This window comes from Lepisosteus oculatus, chromosome 15 (assembly GCF_040954835.1).
Source record: "Lepisosteus oculatus isolate fLepOcu1 chromosome 15, fLepOcu1.hap2, whole genome shotgun sequence".
Lineage (NCBI taxonomy): Eukaryota > Metazoa > Chordata > Actinopteri > Semionotiformes > Lepisosteidae > Lepisosteus > Lepisosteus oculatus.
The window spans coordinates 18924751-18944886 of NC_090710.1; the positions used below are offsets into that span (position 1 = coordinate 18924751).

At 39.7% G+C, this 20136-nt stretch overlaps 1 protein-coding gene across 5 annotated transcripts in view; it reads right to left on the minus strand.

Annotated features, from left to right (window-relative positions):
- Positions 1-366: 366 nt before the first annotated feature.
- The window catches only part of LOC107079457 (nectin-3-like), a 37019-nt gene continuing 17249 nt past the window's right edge, over positions 367-20136 (minus strand). For 2 of the 5 annotated variants that reach the window (XM_069178836.1, XM_069178835.1), the window contains exons 3-9: positions 11851-12183; positions 10009-10305; positions 6762-6870; positions 5751-5899; positions 2274-2390; positions 2045-2073; positions 367-1619 (exon numbers count right to left, since the gene is read on the minus strand). In XM_069178836.1, coding sequence (XP_069034937.1) covers positions 1506-1619; positions 2045-2073; positions 2274-2390; positions 5751-5899; positions 6762-6870; positions 10009-10305; positions 11851-12183 — 1148 coding nt within the window. In that variant the 3' untranslated portion in view covers positions 367-1505. Of the gene's footprint in view, positions 1620-2044; positions 2074-2273; positions 2391-4000; positions 4848-5750; positions 5900-6761; positions 6871-10008; positions 10306-11850; positions 12184-17129; positions 17229-20136 lie in introns of those variants that run through there. The other 3 variants (XM_069178838.1, XM_069178839.1, XM_069178837.1) reach the window with 3 other exon arrangements.

Sequence of the window (20136 nt, forward strand, 5' to 3'; positions counted from 1 at the left end):
AATAAGACTATAATTATGACATAGATGAAGATCAGATCACATTTTAGGAGCTATTAGTGCAGAAATCCATATGATTCCTAAGGGATCACAAACTTTTTCTCACAACTGTACATGACGCCGACACCTGGTGAGTTTCCAATACTGACTTACTGTAAGTAAAAGGTTGTTGCATATAAGAAAGATTAAAAAGCTAGCATTATCAGGTTTAATTTATGAAAACATAAAACACACAGGAATAAATAGATATATTATTCCCCATAAAGCTAAAGCATAACACAAACGTTATAAAACAACTCTTGAAATGATGACTCTCTTCGTGACAACTTAAATAACATCATTTAAACTAATTTGAACAAAGCTGCAAAGTACATCTGTCCCATTTAATGACAAGCACCTGTATAACACTGTACATTACATCAGTGCAAACAATGTACAGGGTTTCAAAATTGAAGTTGCGTACCTTTTGAGCTAGATTACAGAAAACGACCTAAATCTACATTTCACACAACATTTAAAAGAGAGAAGGCAGGGGGGAAGGATATAAAGATCTCAGCAAAAAAAATTCCAAACAATTCGTATTCTACTCTCAATCACACTGCAATGAGATATTTAGTGACCAAGTAATAGGATCCCTATTGTCATTCGTACCTATTACATCATCTCCTGCAGCTCGATGCCCCTGGACAATTTACTGGGGCAATGGCCTGGCGATTCTTGTCCAGTGGGGAAACCCCCTGTGGGTTCACCAGCATCATTTAAAGAAGCAACCTGGCTCTTCAGTACTGACCAAGCTCTGGCCCAGCAACAACCTACCTTTGCTTAGTTTCTCAGATCAGCTCTGGGGCTCAATGGCTTCAGTACCATTGCAAGTATGCAAAAAGATCGATCTTTTTTTACCTGACCTGAAACATCACTACTGGAAAGGCAAGCATTGAGCTGGCACTTTAAGAAGCCAATAAAGAAAAACAACATGAACATGAACTGGAACAGCCGAATATAAGTGCACATGGAACACGAGACAAAGATGTCAGTCCTCATTCTGGAGAGACCTCCAGTGTCTGCCATTTTAATTTCCAAAACAAATTCTCAAACCTGCTTGATTAAGGCTAAATTATTAGGGAAACTTGAACTCAGCTAGAACAAAACCCAGTATACATGGGGATACTGTCGCAATTTGAAAAGTCTGAAATGGATTACTTTAAAAAAAACAAACATTTTCAGTCATCAATACTTAATGTGAGAAGTAGTGTTAGTGAAATTAATAAATAAGTGTCTTCTTGCATCTATAAACAAAAATGACATCATGCTTTTCTATAACTTTTAATTATTATTAATTTAATTTAATTATTATTATTAGATGTCACCTCCAAATAGACCTCTTCACACAGCAAACATTTTAGCTAACTTTCTCTTCATATGACTTTTCACACTGTTATTAAAGTCCTTCTTCCTTGTGACATATCAGCTGTTCTGGACTGTGAGTGCTAAGCTGACTAAATCCAATATCAGTGGGAGGTGATCTGATCATCCTGTGGATCTCTTGGAACTGCAGAACCTTGGTTTGATAGTGCGGACATTGGCGTTCTGGCATCTCCTTCATTCTCATCTGAGTAATTAGACTGAAAAAGAAATAAACAGAGGATGAGTTTTTCCAAAGTGACACCTATGTACACCTAGTTCAGCACTAGCATCAATCAAATAACATAAAGCGGACAAGTGTTTCACACAGAGTCTCTATGCAGTAAATTGGAGACATTAAGGCACTCATAGGGTGCACATACTGTAGCCTCTGTCACACAGAGCACTGGAAAGTCATAACTGGTTTATGCAACACATGGCTGTATGTACAAGCTATCCTTCCACATGAGTAATTGGGGAGGAACCTTTCTGATTTGTAGTAGCAGCCACTGAGGCCAAGACGTGGGTCACTCAGCTTTTAGCACATAATCAGTAGGGGACTCCTGTTCTAATACTGCTGGCTATACAGTGTAAATGAATACAGACTCAGTTACATGAAGAAGGGTGCAAAAAGAGGAACACTTACCTCTGTTCTACAAGAGAAACAAGTCCAAGACCAGTAATATCAACATGGGAAGAGAAAGAAAAAATTTTAATAGACATTTACATTCAATACTTGTGTTGTGTACAAGAATCATTGTAATACTGTGTAAACAAGTAAAGTGTACAAGAAATCAGTATACTTTTATTTCTTACGGTAAGCATCTACAGTTATAGAATATAAAAATATAAAATATAATCAGTATAAAGCAGTTACCTTTCCTCCTTTTGCTGTCTGCGTTTGTACCAAGTAAATATTAATACACCTGCTGCTGCAAGGATTAACACAATTCCTGCTATGAGTACCCCAGGTGATGTTCTTGAAGTCTTTGCTGAAAATGAACAGAGGGATATTTAATATCTGCTAGCAGACTGCTCTACTAGATTTGTCTGTTTTCATGGGGATACATCTAATGTTAACATAAGAAAAAAGAAGAGGGAACCTAAATTACAAAAAACAAAACAGAGAAGGCCTCTTGGCTCATTAACCCCATTGGGAAGTTTATTGAAAGAAGCCATAGCATCAGTTTCAACAGCATGGCTGGGAAGTTTTCTCCACACTCCCATAACCCCTTGGGTAAAGAAGTGCCCCCTGTTCTCAGTTTTAAAAACACTTTACAAATGTCAGGAAACATAACAAAGGATAGTTGGGAAACCTCAAGCAAGTTTTGCATTCCTGCTACACGTTTCCTTTTCAAGGATTTTTTTTTTTAAAGTTTCAGCTGTGGTTCCCATTGTTGTCCACAGCAAAGTGACAGGCTTTAGCAGGATGTGTATCAATAAATCTTGCCGAAACAAGTAGGAGGGTTTCTGCTTTGAAGTATACATTGCCCATGCTGTAATCCTCTTTTTTACTCTGTAACGCCTCTGCTTGTTTAAGAAACAGCAGCTGAAAGACACCACCTCTTAAGCCCTTCGCCCTGAGCACAGGAGATTCTCACTGTCTTATCACCTCTCCTTTACTCTTTGTACAGAAATGACTATTATTCGCATTCAGATGCAGTCAAAATGTTCAAGTTCACTGATGATGCTACTCTCAAAGGGCCTAAACAACCTGGAACTGAATGTCATCAAAACGAAAGGTGGAACAAAGGAGCTTCAGGTTAGGTGTGGTGGTGAATTTTAAGTTCCTGGGCACCACCATTTCCAGCACTCTAAAATGGGAGGTCAACACATTCATTATACTCAAGAAAGCTCACCAGAAGCTGTTCTTTCTGAGACACTTAAAGACGTTTGGAGTGTCACAGGAAGGGATGACCCTCTTTTACAGATGTCACTGAGACTGTTTTGATCTTCTTCCTCACTCTGTGGTACAGCAACACTTCTGCCCAGGACAAGAAGAAGCTAGACAGAGCTTCCACCCTGCCTTTAGAATGCCACCTTCCCTCTGTGGCTACCACTCCCTCTCTAGACTGAAACGCAAAGCTCTAAAGATCCTTACTGACCCTTCCCACCCTGTACAACCTGATTACTTTCCTTCCCACTGGTAAGCGGCTTAGGTCTGTCAAGACAAGGACTACCAGGTTCTGTAACAGCACCTGCTCGGGGGCTGTGAGATGCATAAACTCTGCACTTTCACTTAGAAATCTTTGCAGGGCTCAATGTTATTCTCTCACTGTTATTTATTTTATTACTGGTGTGTGACTAGAATGGAATGGGAAGATGTGTTGGGTGGATGCTGTCTATTATCGGCTTTATGTCGTTTATTTATATTTTATGTCCTTTAATTGTATGAGCTTACCAAACCAAATTCCATGCAACTAGCTCTTATGGCCATAAAGTACCGAACTTGAATGCCTGTAAATGTTCAGTCAATTGTTTCTGCGAACAGGAATGTATATCTGTCATGATAATACGGCTCTTTGAAATTAAATCTGAAGAGAAGCTGAGCACAGGAAGATGCACTGAAACAAATGCAGAAAGAATACAGAAAGAGCCTACATATTAAGAATTGTTTTATTAAACAAAAACCCAGCAGCCTCCAGGGCAGTTAAAAGTGATTCTGAAATTTTTAACTCCCCAGCCCATAAGCATCTTATTAAATAGCTACACAATTGTTGTGCAATGCTAATTGGCATTAGTGATAAAAATTAGAGGCAACTAAGGTCATCAGATGCATATTTTTCTCAAAGTAACATCGCCTCTCTCATGTACTATTAAGCTGATTTGTGGTTATGTCTACTCTAACCATGAATACCATCACTGACCTAAATCCAAGGCAGCCTCATACTTTTTTAAGAGTAGACTGACCTCCTGTCATTTTTAATGTACTGTATGTCTGGCTCCAGTAAGCTGTCATGCAGTTGTTTCTTATCATAACAGCTCAATATGAAATCCAATCATCCATACAGCTTGAATTCAAACTAAGGAAAAATAAATCCTTTTTTAGTTTTGACAATTTTTAAAACTAAAAAATAACACTGAGGCCAATTTTGTAATGTGACATAACACGCATATAAGAGCAAAGATTAATTTCACTGCTGTAAGAAAACGTGTGAAGAAAGCAAATTTTCAACACCCGGTGCACAGCATCTCTTCTTTTTTAACCTCTACATGTTCCTCCAAGGCTGTCCACAGGCTGATATGGTTCCCCACTCGACCCGAAGTAGGAAGAGGTTAGAATTGAGCTTCCCCACAGAGCTTCCTCCTTCCAACTGAAAGAATCAAGTGGTCCCAGCTTTGATCCACCTGCCTCTGCTTGAAAGGTACAGTACCAGCTAGTGCACAGATCTCTACTAACTCTGCAGGGTCAATCAGATGCTTGGGCACAGAGCAGATGGTAACACTGCCTAGACATCAAGAAATAAAGGGATTTTACTCAATGCTATTGTCCTGAAATTACATGCTGTTTTTAATCAGCTTAAACAGTTCTGTTTACAAAAAAACATGAAAAGACGGTGACCTCCTGCCTCAGAGTCCTGGACAAAGCGCCTCCTGAATGCAGCCCAGTACTGGTGGTTTCTACCTCACTGAGAGGAGTCTGTTTACATTATGGTGATACAATCTCAATTAACACCAAGCTACAATTAAATACATATTACAATCAAATAAACAGAGTCAATGACTATGAGAACCTAGGACTTGTCATGGACAAAAACTAAGGGGACAATTGTTGTGACAATGTTCCTTATTTTACCTAATAGGAAAGAGGAATTTACACTCCTCCCATCTAGAAGATCCCTCTGTGCCCCTAGGTATAACACAAACCTTTCATCAAACTCTCACTAGCAAACAATATAACTGATCTCCTGAAACATCACTGTATGGAATTTTGTTCTTGTTGGTTTGTTTTTGTTATATTGTTGTGCTGTACAACAAATGTCCCAGCAACACTGCCTTTACTTCACTACCACATGGGCTAGCTGGGCTGAATGGTCTGTCGTTTCTAACTGTTCTTATGTTCTGATGGTAAGTGGTCTGCTGGAATAAGTGCGTTATCAATGCTGGCTGGGGTGAGCATTCAGACAAACACAGACTGGAAATGATGGAGCAAGGGTCATGACACAACACCAAGGCCAATGGGAGGTCCAACAGTAAGGGTCTGGTCTAATCGTTTGTAGTAATGGGTGGCAACTAATGACTGGCGACAGCATGGTGCTACACTGATCACTGCTGGTGTAAGTGAGAAGTTACTTTCCAGTCCAGTATACGTTTGAGAACAGAAAACCGTATGTAAATTCTGTATTATATACCTATATGTATATACAATGTCCCTGATGCTTTTCCATACTGGTTTGACACTTCACAAATGTATAACCCATTTAAATCAGGGCTCTCATCCAGCAACTGCAGTCTGTTCCCACTGATGGTGATTTTGTCACTGGAAAAGGCCCGGGTTGTTCTAAAACAAAACACAGACAACATTACTGTCCTTAGTGTGACCTTGTTAACCTTGTTAAGTACATAGTGAAAAGATGCAAATATTTCAGTCAGAAAGTGACCATCCTCGGTCTACAATGCTAAAAAGCAGTTCATCAATCTGTGATTCTGCCTTTGGGCTGTGGGAAGAAACCGAAGTACCTGGAGAACAGAGACAGGCTTCCCTATGCCAGAATCAGGACACAAGGACCCACAAGCTGTGAGGTGGCAGCACTGACTTGCATGCCACTGTGCTACCCCAAAGAGACCGATAGTTCTGAAAACCTTTATCCTAATATTAATAGCTATTTTTCTAGAGTATGCATCCTGACTTGAGCAGTCAGTAACTTATCCAAACTTTATTTAAGCACATTAGTAGAGAAGATGACCTACATATGTCACAGGGCTCATTTGGTACTTGAGCCTGCAACAGTGACGTCAGCCCCTGGAACTGATGCCTGCTGGGTAATCTCACTGGTCTTTTAGACCAGCAGATATGAGAGTTACTGGGAGCATGCAGGTGTGGGGCTCAGTCAGTGCCAACAGCAGTGTGAGTGCACTGGGCCGAGGAGTGATGCAGTTCTCACTGACAACACTGCAAGCCCACACGTCTGCACAAAGGCCACAGGGGCTGCTGCACGCCTGGGAAGTCCAGAAGTGTCCAGATGTGAACCATTTCTAGACTACAGGCCCAACAAGCCACTTGAGAGCCCCAGGGGTCTTGTTGAATTCTAGTGGTTATTCAGTTTCAGGCAGAAACTGCCGTATTAAATATAAAAGTGAGACTGAATGAATATGCCAATTTTCAAAAATTAAGGAATAAATACTATAATTGAGACAGATACCTATTCCACGAATAGCTGGTTGGGACAGGGTTAGCATCAGCCTGACAAAGGAAGACTGGATTGTTGGACGAAGTCTGCTCTGGTATTATGTTTACTGACTGCGGGGAGTCTGAAAAACAAAAACACAGTAATTACAGAGAAAGTGACTTTATTGTTCTGAGAAAATACCAAGCTCACAAGAATATTTCCAACTACTCATGTGCTCACATTCATCAAAGTGACACGAATAAAGACGTTATTCACAATATTAGCCAAGTAAAACTCTGTTAAGTAGATACAAAGCAGTGAGCTGCTAAAATTATAGTCCCACTTCTAACTGTTGCATGCTTCTCCCAATTTAGCTGTAACACTCCACATTGAAGACCTTCAGCCAATAAATAAAAATAGCACATGATCACATTCACAGCTAGTGGTAGCTGATTAGCCAGATGATATCAGTCCAAATATAGCTTCGCTCCTAGACTGATTGTAGTTGTAGTTACAGAAAGATAAAAGTCAAGTCAAGTAAAAACACTTGACAGTTGCAAAATATAAAAAGGACCTTTTAAAATATTCACAAACCTATTAAAACAACAAACAAAAACAAAAGCGATTTTGTAAACATGCTTTTCTATTCTGACAAAGCACACCCTGTAATAAACACTTAGAAAATGGAAACTCCCTAACCAGTAAGTGTCTAAAAATACTTTTGATTTTACAAACAACTCAACAGTCCTAGTTTCTAATGTCAAGCTCTATAAGAATAAGGAATTTACAGTTAAAAACCCATTTCCCCAACTTGATCTAACAGCTGCAGGCTTTCATTCCAGGTCAGCTCTTACTGAGCTCAATCCACTCATTACTGGCTTGATGGGACCAATTTAAAAGCTTCTCCCAGCTCCGAGTGCAGGTGCTTTAGAGGGACCTAGAAATCCTGCAGACACACCAGCACTCCAGGGGTACAGGACTGACCACTCTATGCTGGGACTTGTTTGCACTTGGACCTCTCCATCCATCTGGGTGAGGTGTCTCTGACCTGTGGCCTCCCAGATGGTGGATTGTGTTTGGCTCCAACATCCCATCAGGTTAGAAATCGCGGGTTGTGAACACCCAGACTGCTGACAACAGTGCAACAGCTAAGTCCCATCTCCAACACACTGAGGGCATGAAGACAATGTGCTCTTGATAAGCGGGTCACATTGGTTCCATTCTGTGTTTTTCTTGGATTTCACCCGGCTTGACATTGATAAGATTAAATCACCTAATCATCACTTGTGCCAAAACAATTTCCTCACTCAGATAGTTTAGAGCTTATGCATCAGATAAAATAACTCACGTGCATCACATTCATGAATGATTAATTACTTAGAATAATGCCTCAAAATGTAATCAATATCCAAAAATGTAATACCTTTTCTAAAAACCTGGCTGCATACATAAATCAATACATTTCTTTTTATAGTCAGTATACATCTTCAAATGAGGTTTGCTGTAGCTTCGGTAAAGAACAAGGCAGATGATTTCTGTTTTCATTTCCTTGAGAAGTGCATACGGGTCTGTACAACTGCAGAGCTTAGAACTGCAACCCTGTAATTTAAGTCATTAATCACTTCTACTGCTACTTTAGAAATTAAATAGTACATAAGGAAAGTATAGCTGACAAATAGTTTACTCAACCAACACAATACTGTAGTACCTCTTATTCCCAGTGACACATTTAGTCAATGTCCACCTGGAATTTCCTCCCCCTTAAACATTTGTTATACTGTATCTCTGCAGCAGAACATAGCAGGAGCCTGGTTCAGGTCTTAAATTGAAGCTAATTTACTATTTATCACACTTCAGATATCATAGCTTTTAGATATAGAAAGGTGATATTATAAATCAATAAGACACATTGATGAATTACATAAAATAAATACCGTGCTAATGTTTAAATTATGCTCTGTAAAAAACAGTCTAAAGGCCATTTGCTTCAGTTAAAATACTTCTGTAAAGTTTTACACACTCAAGTGAAAGACATGGAAGTGAGAGAGGTTACCATGCATGCCCAGAACATGACATGAACTCCACCATGCATTGGAACTACAAATACTAGCCAAGCAAGCAAAGTTTTATAGGCAGCGCAGACCAAGATAAACCTGTACCAAAGTGCTGGAGAGGTTACGGTGTGGAGAAACAAAGGAACCGCGCATTATCCACTGTGATCTACCGTGATCTATAGAACCAGCTCATCTGTGAGGCCTGGTGGAGAGAATATCATGGCCTGGCTCTCTCATCTCTATTGATGACACAACTAATGGCAGCAGCAGAAGGACTTCTGAAGTTTACAGAAATATTTTGTCTAATTTTGTCCCCTACAACATGATGCTGGCACCTCCACGCTTGACAGCTGAGATGGTGCTGACTGGGTGATGTGGTCTCTTGGGATTACGCTAAATTTAAGGATTTGCATTTAGAACTATTTTATCTTGCCTGACCATAAAACCATCTGTTGTATACATTCAGCCTAACCTTTATGAGTTTGAAGGTGCATTTTCTTTTTCACCTCTCATCCATACTGACCAGCTATGTGCAGGGACCAGGACTCTGACGAATTATGAACATTGTCTGCCCTTTCAGACACAACTTGCAAATGTTTCAAAAACACTGTTGGCTTCACTAACCGGTTTCCTGATACCCCTCTGCACATTTTGCAAGAGTGGCCTGTCTAGGTAGTATGGCACACATCAAATTTCTTAATGACTAACTTCACTGCACTCAGTAGGATAAATAACCTTTGTCCTGAGCTGTGTGCCTCTCAACCACTTCATCCCCGATTTATCTTGAAAAGTCCTTGGTATTCATGGCCAGTCTGTACCATCATTTAATGAGTTGTGGCTGAAAATGAAGTACTATTTGAAGGAAATTATGAGAGAGAGATATTTACTGTCAAAGAAGTCAAGTTAAACCAAATTAATTACCCGCAGACTGAGACTAATATATTGATTTTGTGACATTTGCACCCAAAGTGATTTAAGGTTGCCGTAGAAAGTGATTGTGTAGAGTCTAAATATGAAGTTGTCTTTCAAAGCGTCATGATAGCCAACTCAGAAGACAAGAACACACAGTCACTTTTTGGTGGCTGTGTCTGTATCTTTAAGCAAGTGGACTAGGACACAAAAACACAACCTGCCAGCAGCTACAGAGTACAGGACTTCCAAACCACACAGCCACAGGGCGACCAGTCTACAGGTCTGCCCGGAAGAGGAAGGAGGGCAGAACTCACAGCGCACGTCCAGCCTGTGAGAGACGACCAAGTCCTTCTCCAGCGCCGGGTGCCTGACGACACACTGCACCTCCTCCTGGTTCAGGGACCTGGTGGGCACGGCCCAGAGGTGGCTCCTGGCGGTTATCGTGCCGTTCTCGTTCACGGTGACGTTCACGTCCCTGACGCCTTCGTGGGGGAAAGCGGCTCTCCAAGACACCTGGGTCTCCGGCTTGGCGTTCGCTGATGTGCAGGTCGCTACCGTGCTCCTGACGCTGCTCTCTTCCACCCCCGAGGACACGGTGACCCGAGGACGAACTGGCAGGGCATGTAACACACGTCAGGAAAATACCAAACTTCATTCGACACAATCTTTGACAGAAATATTTAGTGAGTTTTATTTTTATTTCCATGTGAATGATGCACCTCTTTCAGAAGAGTTTCTAATTGATGCATTATCTAGGTATCTTCAAGTTTTAATTAGAAACTGGATATTGGTATTAACGACATACTGTATACTGTACATCAACAAATTAATACCACAGTACAGGATCATAGTTTTCATTCACTGAACCTTGTTACACTCAAAATGTATGTATTCTGTTTGGTGAAGGTGAAGTACAGAAAGGAATTGTGCAACTTAGGGCCGGCGCTACGGGGGTGCAATGGGTTCAACTGCACCTGGGCCCAGATCTAAGGGGGGCCCATTGCTAATGTCATTAAAATGGCAGCTTTTTTTTAAAGAAAAGACCATCCGTAAAATAAACGAACAAGAGTTCATATGTCAGGTATGGAAGCCCGTTTCTGCCAGGAAGTAAAAAAAAACGCGCTATGGTATCTCAGAATTGCGACTTAGCAACTCAGAATTCTGGCTCTATAGCTCACATTTGCGACTTCGAAATAGCCCATATTTCACTGTCTGTCCTTTTGCTATTGTAACGGATTCAGTATCTAGGGCGTGTGCCCCCGCTGCTCCCACCCTAGTTTGTGCCTCACTGCATTGGCTCGAACCCAGGTCTTGCCAGCTGAGCTAAAGAACTTCTTTTTTAAGTAAAAAAGGACATACAATGGAAATATGTAAAAAGTATAAGAATTATTTTGAATAATTCCAGTTGCTGTGGCCAGTGCTGAACGTTCGTTAACCAAACTGAAATTGATCCAAACTTATCTAAGGTCCACCATGTCAAAGTAATATACAGGCAGGCTTAGATATCTAAGCTAGACTACTGAACTAGCTTGCAAACTAATTATTTTATTGTAACGGAACAATATTATCCTGAACACGACATCATTTGGCCACAGGAACTAATTTGATTATACATTGCATTTGATTTGATTAATCAAAAACGGATGCAGCCCATGATATTGCCTGTGGAACAACTCCTTGTTCTTGAAACGCGCTGCTCTTTGCGATCTTCCGTATGTTCACAAACATCATTGGAATATTTTTGCTAGTGAGGCGCTGTTTATTGTTTTGCAATATTGAGGCAATAAGTATTTTTTCACTTTGAAAATCAAGCGGTAAGTAACCAAGAGGCAGTATTTGCCTGTGAGGAAACCCTGAGTTTTTTAGGTCTTACTGACACAGTTCTAAAGGATCCAAAACCCTAATACATGACAATTTCCAACTAAAATTGTGAACACATACTACCATTGTTGTAAAATTCAGCAGTGCCAGACAGCCCACCTGGCCTTTATATAGACCCTGATATATACTTTGGATATATGTATAGATATTACCATAAAGCTTTCATCATTTAAAATAGAACTTAACATACTGTACCTGTTCATACAAATCTTAAGCAGATTAGTAATATACAAAAACAAAAAAATATTTTAAAAGAACAAAAACTACAGACTTACCAATTACTGTAAGTGGAATCTCATGTTTGTACGGTCCAGATGGAAATATTGTGAAAATGCAGATGTAGATACCTTCATCAGAAAGCGATACATTTGAAAGCTGAATAGATCCATCAAAGAATTTGTAATTTCCCACAAATCGGACTCTTCTTCCAAACTCATTCATGGCACGGGGGCCTTCGTCAGTGTATATGAAAAAGTTCATTGGATCTGAAGCCGTTTTTCTCTGCCAAGATATCTGTGTGAGTTTTTCTTTAGTGTCGATTAATCTACAGGTTAAAGTGACATTTTCTCCCAATACGGCTGTTTTCTCTCCATCTATGACTTGTATTCCTGTGGAAACAAAACAATACAAGCATCACTGTGAATATGGCATTGTAAAATAATTATATATTTGTAAAGACATGTGTTAGGGATCACGGAGAGATTTTGTTTTCCAGACTCACTTGGGCCACAGCTTTGAGCTGGCAGGATAACAGGATGTTTAACAAATCTGTTAAAGATTTGTCCTATTAAACTCTGACAATTTCAGGTAAACTGATCATTTCAATACCTTTGCCAAAATATTGGGACCAACAAATTAAACTGTGATGTTAGCTGAATTCATCAAACACTATCCATGAAGTAAAAACATGACTGGTAAGTTTAGCTCCTAAGTATTTTATTTAGAATAAAATCAATTAATTTCTGCCTTCTCTTGTCAGAACCTGTTCTACCTTCTTCAGTCAATTGAAAAAATGATAGTGTTCATCCTTTTTTACAGAAACACGCAGATTTGGAAAATTGGTTCAGTGCTACTTGTTAGCGAGATGTTTTTTGTTTGGGAAATTAGGCTCATAAAAGAACTGTGAACTTCAAACCCTTTGACATCAGAGCTCAGTGGATTTGAAAGCCAAATGAAAACCAAAGATCTTTCTGTAAAACAAAGGCAGGCAATTTTAAAGTTGAAAGAAAAGAAAAAAGCAGAACCTTAGCAAAAGAGACTGGGCATACCCAAAGTCAACAATCTGGAAAAAACAAACCACTGGTACACCTACTGAGGAAAACATCTGCAGATAAGAACAGCAAAATGATTAAAGTAGTCAATGAAAGCCTTGAAACAGCCTTCACTGAAACTGCAAACAGCCAAGAAAATGCTTCCATACTTATTGAGCGGTGCTGAACCATACAGTATGAAAATGAGCCAGAACACATGGCTAGTGCAAGCAAGAATGGCCAAGTCATTTAATCCAACCGAACTGCACTTTACACGTTTAAAAAAACTGGATACACAACACTCCCAAAATAGTTGAGAATTCCAAGGTGGCAACTGCAAAGTCTTGATAAGGCATTTCAAATGACTTCACAAAAGGTTTAGTGAGGTCTGCTTAGTTTTTGTTCCAATCTGATCTCAGACTCATACTCATAAAAATAAAAATTACAAATAGAAATTGCTCAAATAGAAATTACTCGATTGTGAAGCACAAATATCCATTTTCACTTTGCTGGCCTAGTATTGCTGTAAGGTTTCTCAAAAATCATAATTATACAAAAGTTGTACTGAAAGTTATTATATATTATATGTTATTCAAAATGGCCATAACTGTGCTTGTCATGACAAACTAGACAATTACAGTTCTAATTATATTCAGGTCTGCTTTACTGAGCACATCTGAGATGCTGAGAAAAGTCCAGAAATGAAATAGATGGTAGGAGAGAGGCATTCTAGTAAGCATCTTTGTCAGAATAGAGTAAGGGTCTCCATCTCTCATCCTGGAAAAGCATCAGCCACCAGGGTTTTAGGTCACTACTGAATCACCAGTTTCTGAAAACTCTGAAACCACTTCATCGTGATCAGCTAAGCAGGTGACTTGTTAAATTATATTAGATATAATTTTGGACCCAAACCTGATTGACTTCACAATCTTCACAAACAGGTGACTTATAAGAAAACCTGGACTGGGGCTGCTTTGTAGCAGAGCTCTGTAGTGGGACTGCGATCCAGAGGGTGGTGGAGCATGTTATCTCTGTTGTGGGCAGACTGGCGTAGAACAAATTTACTGCATTATCGATGGGAACAGGTGGTTAAATATTCAACGATTTGGTATAACACAAGTGTTATCTAATGAAATTCCGAGAACAAGCGCATAATTTGGAAAGAGTATGTCGATGGCGCACACAAACTAACACACCCAACCCAGTGCAGACAGCAAAGCTAGTCAGGAAACACAGTTTTATTCATAGTACCTTGAAATAAACTAGTGGAAAGATCTAATTTTGTTACATTTTTTTATTTAGAGGCCTATACAGTACATTAACAACAGGATCATGACCCATGACTTTTTTTCTTGTCCAGAGACTAAACACCACGCTTTGTGGGAAAAACAGGGGCGTAGAAAGACATTCTGCAATGTTTCAGGCAATGTATTGAATTGTTAATGTCAAGTAACAATTGTCAAGGGAACATAAAATATTATCTTGTGGCTTTGGCAGTTAAAAAACAATAAAGTCCTTCTTTGGAATACAATATACAAAGTTCTGCTTTCACACTGCTAACTGATGAAAATTAAGCACAAGCGTATGGCCATGCTGATAATGCCTCAGTACTGCTCTAATTGGAAGGAGGGGTAGGAGATAAAGCATATTTTGCCAACTTATCTTTGCTTTGCAGAAACTTCAAAAACTGTAAAAATATTTAAAAACCTTAATGTTTTGTTTTCAATATAATTAAGATACAAATACATCTCTAACATCTGCATTGTTTGTAATTAGAAAAATTACTAAATTAAAACATACTTATATTATTAAAAGACATTTAAAATCTTCACAGGGTAACAGGCAAATTATTAATGAACTTTGAAGTGATGCATGTTTTCTGAAAACAAGCATTAAACTCACAATAAATTTCCTACATTAACTAAAATCCCCCTGTTATACTGAGAAACATGGCAGTGGAAAGTGAAATCAACACTTTTAGCATGCAGGAAAGTACCAAAACTGCGCAGAAACCCAACAGCACCTTTGTGCAAACTTCACTAGTGAAATGCATGAAATGTAATTTATGATGGCTATGCTAAAATTATTATTATAAGTGTTTTCTTAAACAGGATTTGTTTTGCAAAACTAATGTTTTAGTTACTGCAGTCCTCACACCAGCATTACCTCTAACAAAATCCTTACCAGTTTATCAGGCAAAGGAGAGACTAAGACTGAAACAAAAGCTGCAAAAGAAACATCTGGGTTGTGGTTTCATGACCTTCACATGATCCACAGCTCTTTTCCAATTTCTTTTTGCCAGGCATTGAATAATCTCTCTTGTGGGAACACTAGGACAGCCCAGAACGAAAATAATCTCTCTGCAACTCATAATAGCAACACAATACAGAATGGAAAGTTGTTCAGAACTCCAGAAAAGTGAGAAGTGAAAAGTGTGAAAAAGAAGCACCTTTAACAAAACTCTTAACGGAATGAGGTTATACTCTCATGCAGACAGGATATGACAGATCAATATCAAGGGATGCAGAGGTGTAGAACATATCACAAAGCCATGTTGTCTTCGGTGATACCCTATTTTTTTCCCCAAAAAAAGGCTGGATGAGACCCTCAAATCTGTTTGCTACTAATTACCAAACAAGCAACTGTAGGTGCTCCAAATGCCCTTCTCTAATGACAACTATTCTTGTTCTATCTTGTTTTGCTGGGGCTTTTCACCACATCATGTTCACTTAACCTGAACAGAACTGCCGTTCACTTCCCGTGGTGCTGGACATTAGTCTAAATTCTTAATTCTTAATTATCCCACGCAAACACAGACTTTACAATGCAGCATGAAAGGTCTTATTTAGTTTAATTTGAATGTGAAGAGAGTGAGTGTGAAGTTGTGTAGCAACAAAGATCGACAAAATAATACAGGGCATCATTCAAAGTCAGTTTGCCACAGATGGCCTCTATATGCTGTTCGTAAGGTTGGAAAAAAAATTATGGGTTGGAGGAGGAAGGGCATACGGCATATACATTTACAGATACAGTATATTTCCATGTGGTTTACCATCTACTGTGCTGGAGCTGCCTGGCACCCACGTCTGCGAGGAAGAAATCTTTCTATGATAGAAAACAAACAGAAGCCAGGCGTGTTGCCATGACTACATGAACCACAGCACCATTGGAAGAGCGCCTACCTCACCTTGATAAGTAGCACATTTAGGCCCTGACGCACATTTTCCATTTCAGCATAATAGTATTACAAATCACTAAGAGACCGAGAGCTTCTGAAATCCAGTTAGTCTTTCTCATTATGCTTGTTTTTTTGTTGGATAAAGAACCTCCCACGACAAAAAAAATCCTAAACATGCACAACACACCTGCTTTTTTCATCCAAACCTGTATCTGGCTTCTTAAGTTTATTCACAAAACACTTGTGCAGCTCAAGATTTACTTTAACTACAACCAAATACAACATCTGACATTTTTATCAAATACAGGATGCCTGGGAACATTTTCTTTTAGACCTAATGTGGGTTTTGGTGCTGCTCTTCAGCCTGCAAACACCACTTGTAACTTGAAAAACAAAAATCTTATTTTCTGCCTGCTGATATTTAAATTAAAGTCACTTTTTACAGTACGCACTTGAGCAATCAGCTTGGTACAGCTTGTAGGAATCCAATTACTGAAAATTGATCACTTCCTAGATAAGATTCAGAACAAACTGTACTAGACCTTAGAAAATATCTCTCAAATAATCAACATGGGTTCATAAATTAACATCTTTATTTTGGTGAAGAGGTTCAAGTAGGTAGCTGTATCACCATACACAGACTGCAAAAGAACAGGCTAAGGTTTAATTTTTGCTGAAAGGAAGAGAAAAGAGACAACACTTCAGCTGAAGAACCTCCTTCAGGTGTGAGGGAGAGAGGGGAAATAGGAGATAATTAAAGAATGGGGAAACAAAAGACAGGGTAGTTAAGAAAGAGTATGGACACTCAGGGAGAATAGGAGGAGAGGTGTGAAGTCAAAACCTGTAATTGAAGAGGATTTAGCAGTAGAGAGGGGGAAGGGTTGATCCAAGTTTCAGGATAATTTTGGTTTCGGATGTCTTTCTGAAACCCCTCTTGTGAGGACACAGGTGGACAGATCAGTACGATCTTGGCATTAGAGGTGACATGAGGAACTATCAGTTTAGAGAGATCTTTTACCCTTACAACTCTGAAATGATCCCTGCCAGTCTCCTTCCTGCCTCACCAGTGTAAAGAACTGGGCATTTTCTGCAAGAGACACAGTAAGAACATTTATTTTGTGCTTACCTTTCAGCTCGCTAGTTTACCTCTGGTTCATGACCATCCAGGAATTCGGTTTACTAAGCAGGTTGTTTTTCAAGAAGGTAAAAAGTAAAAAAAGGGGCTGTTTTTTTCTCTGTATACTTTTCTCCATAAAAACTGCCATTTATAAAAATAACTGTTCTTATAGCTATTTCAGTATATTTTCTCTTGTATTATAAACAAGTACTCCTTTTTTAAATTTCCAGTCCATTTTCAGATTTTTGTGGTTACAGCACCTGGTTCACAGAAGCCTTAAGTGCTCATGTTACGTCCCAGTGTGTGGTCTGTGTGTGTTTTTTTACGTTCCACACTGCTGACCCTTGATTATTCTCCCTCCCCCATTGGCCCACCATCACACCACTGTTTCAGTATGATGCCATCATCAATTAGCTCTCAGCCAATCAGAACACATCTTATTCAGCATATAACAAGGAGGTTTTAAAAAATGTTTTGTTTGTGTATTTTCGTATAGCTTTGGCTTTGTTGTTTTGTTGGTTTTCCTAGTCCCTCACCAAAACCCACCTGCTTCCAAAAGAATGATCCTAAATGTTACACCCCTTTACCCCTAGACACTTGGGGTTGTAATAGCTCATTAACAAATTATTCAGTAATACAGAGAAAGCAATATATACTGATGGGGAGGGGGGTAAGAAATGCAACACCTCCTCCTCCACACTCTGGCCCTCCTGTCTGCGTGGAGAGGCTGAAGAGTGACTCATCTGTGAAGAGGACCTGATGCCACTGCTGACGAGTCCATCGCAGCCTCTGTCTGGCCCAAGCCAGTCGGGTGTGACATCTAGGAGGTGTGAGCAGAGGGCCTCTGAGATGTTGCCTTGCTCTAAGGCCAGCAGCATGGAGCCTCACTGTCCAGTCACTGACGCAGGCATTGTGTCTACCAGCAGTTTCAGCAGCAGTACGGGTGGCAGATTTGAAACGATCTCTCAGATGGACCAGTCGGATGTGTCGGTCCTGCTCTGGTGTGGTCACTTGAGAGTGACTGTTGCATTTCTTTTTTCCATCAATATATTTTACGAGACACAGATTGTTAAAATATATTATTAAAATTAAAAAAATTAAAATGTGTCATCATTAAATTATTCAGGCCTCTGCTCTGCACAGAAAATCACATTTTTGTGTTCACATAATGGAATAGGCTCCTGTATAGAGAAAGCTATATTTAAGAAAAACAAAACTATAGGGTTGTTTTTTTAATACTTTCTAATTTGACACAAACTATCATTTAGTCACTTCTGATTATAACTAACTAAGCGTTTATCCTGAGACTGGTATCTACACAGAGATTGTAGTAAACAGTGCTTGAAGACAATTCTAGCAATGGTTTGCTTGAAGATGTTCATAAGACATCTAACAATTCTATGCTCTAAAGCCATCAGTGCCTGTAACCAATTTCAACAGTTATTTTTATCTGTTTTAAATAAACAAATTAAACAGCCTCTGAAATTGGTGAGAATGGCAGAAGTCAGTTTTGTTACCTGGCTCTGCCTAGCACAACACCCACTCAGACTCCGGATTTGGAATTCATGACCATTTTTGTGCCACCTACAAATCATTATAATCTCCCTGAAACACCTCTATTAAAACATCAACAGCTGCGCAGCTGTTTGCCGACAACAAAACAGAAAAAAAAATGTTTACAGAGAAAGACGGGTTTAGGAAGAAGGGAAGATCGCAGGTGCTGAAGGTCTGCAGTGCTCCCTGTGTTTGGACTTTTTTATCCTCATCATTGCTCTTGTTAAGCCAACCATGCTGGTACAAAGAGCACCACAGCACAATGAAATTTATTGCACTGACTGGACATTAAGCTGCACTTTTTCACAAAAAAATGACTAACAAGGAACCTAATAAATGAAAGGCTAAAGTTTCAGGTGCAGACCCTTTTTAATGTGTGAAGGTATAAGAAAAAAATTATCCTTGCACAGCTCAGACCTCTTCGGGTACTGAATGATCAATGAATATTTTTAATAATGTTACTTTTATTTTTTTATAGTCTGAAAATGTGCACTCAAGCTTCATGAAGTACATCTTTGAGGTAGATTCCGAAAGGAGAAGTGGATTTTCAAATGAAAGTTGAGGAAGTGATCAAACCTTAATTTTACACACTAAGCCAGCAGCCATATCACCCTGCAACTCACAACTGGCAACCCACTGAAGCTAAGCAGGTGTGAGCCTGATCAGTACCTGGATGAGAGACCTCCTGGGAAAAACTAAGGTTGCTGCTGGAAGAGGTGTTAGTGGGGCCAGCAGGGGGCGCTCACCCTGCAGCTCATGTGGGTCCTAATGCCCCAGTGTAGTGACGGGGACACTATACTGTAAACAGGCGCTGTCCTTCGGATGAGATGTAAAACCGAGGTCCTGACTCTCTGTGGTCATTAAAAATCCCAAGGTGTTTCTCGAAAAGAGTAGGGTTGTAACCCTGGCATCCTGGCCAAATTTCCCCATTGGCCTTTATCAATCATGGCCTCCTAACAATCCCCCTCTGTGAATTGGCTTCATTACTCTGCTCTCCTCCCCACTGATAGCTGATGTGTGGTGAGCATTCTGGCGCACTATGGCTGCCGTCGCAACATCCAGGTGGATGCTGCACGTTGGTGGTGGAAGGGGAGTCCCCATTAAAAGCGCTTTGAGTGGAGTGTCCAGAAAAAGCGCTATATAAGTGTAAGCAATTATTATTATTATTCTCCCTCAGCTCAGTGTCAGGCACTTAAGTGCCCACTATTGCCAGAGACAATTCCTGTCATCTTCAGCTGTGCAATTTACTCTCTTGCACCTCCAAATTCCAGTGGCGTTGCCACACCCAGCTAACTTCTTACCCTGGCCAAACTCTTTTCCACTATCCTCCCTTGAGGAATATTTAGAAATTAACAAATTTGATGCTCACAAGCTTCAGACTACTTTTTATGAGTAGAATTTGAAATAGATTTGAATTTCTGTCAACAAATCCTTTTCATTTTCCACTTACTTGTATGATGAA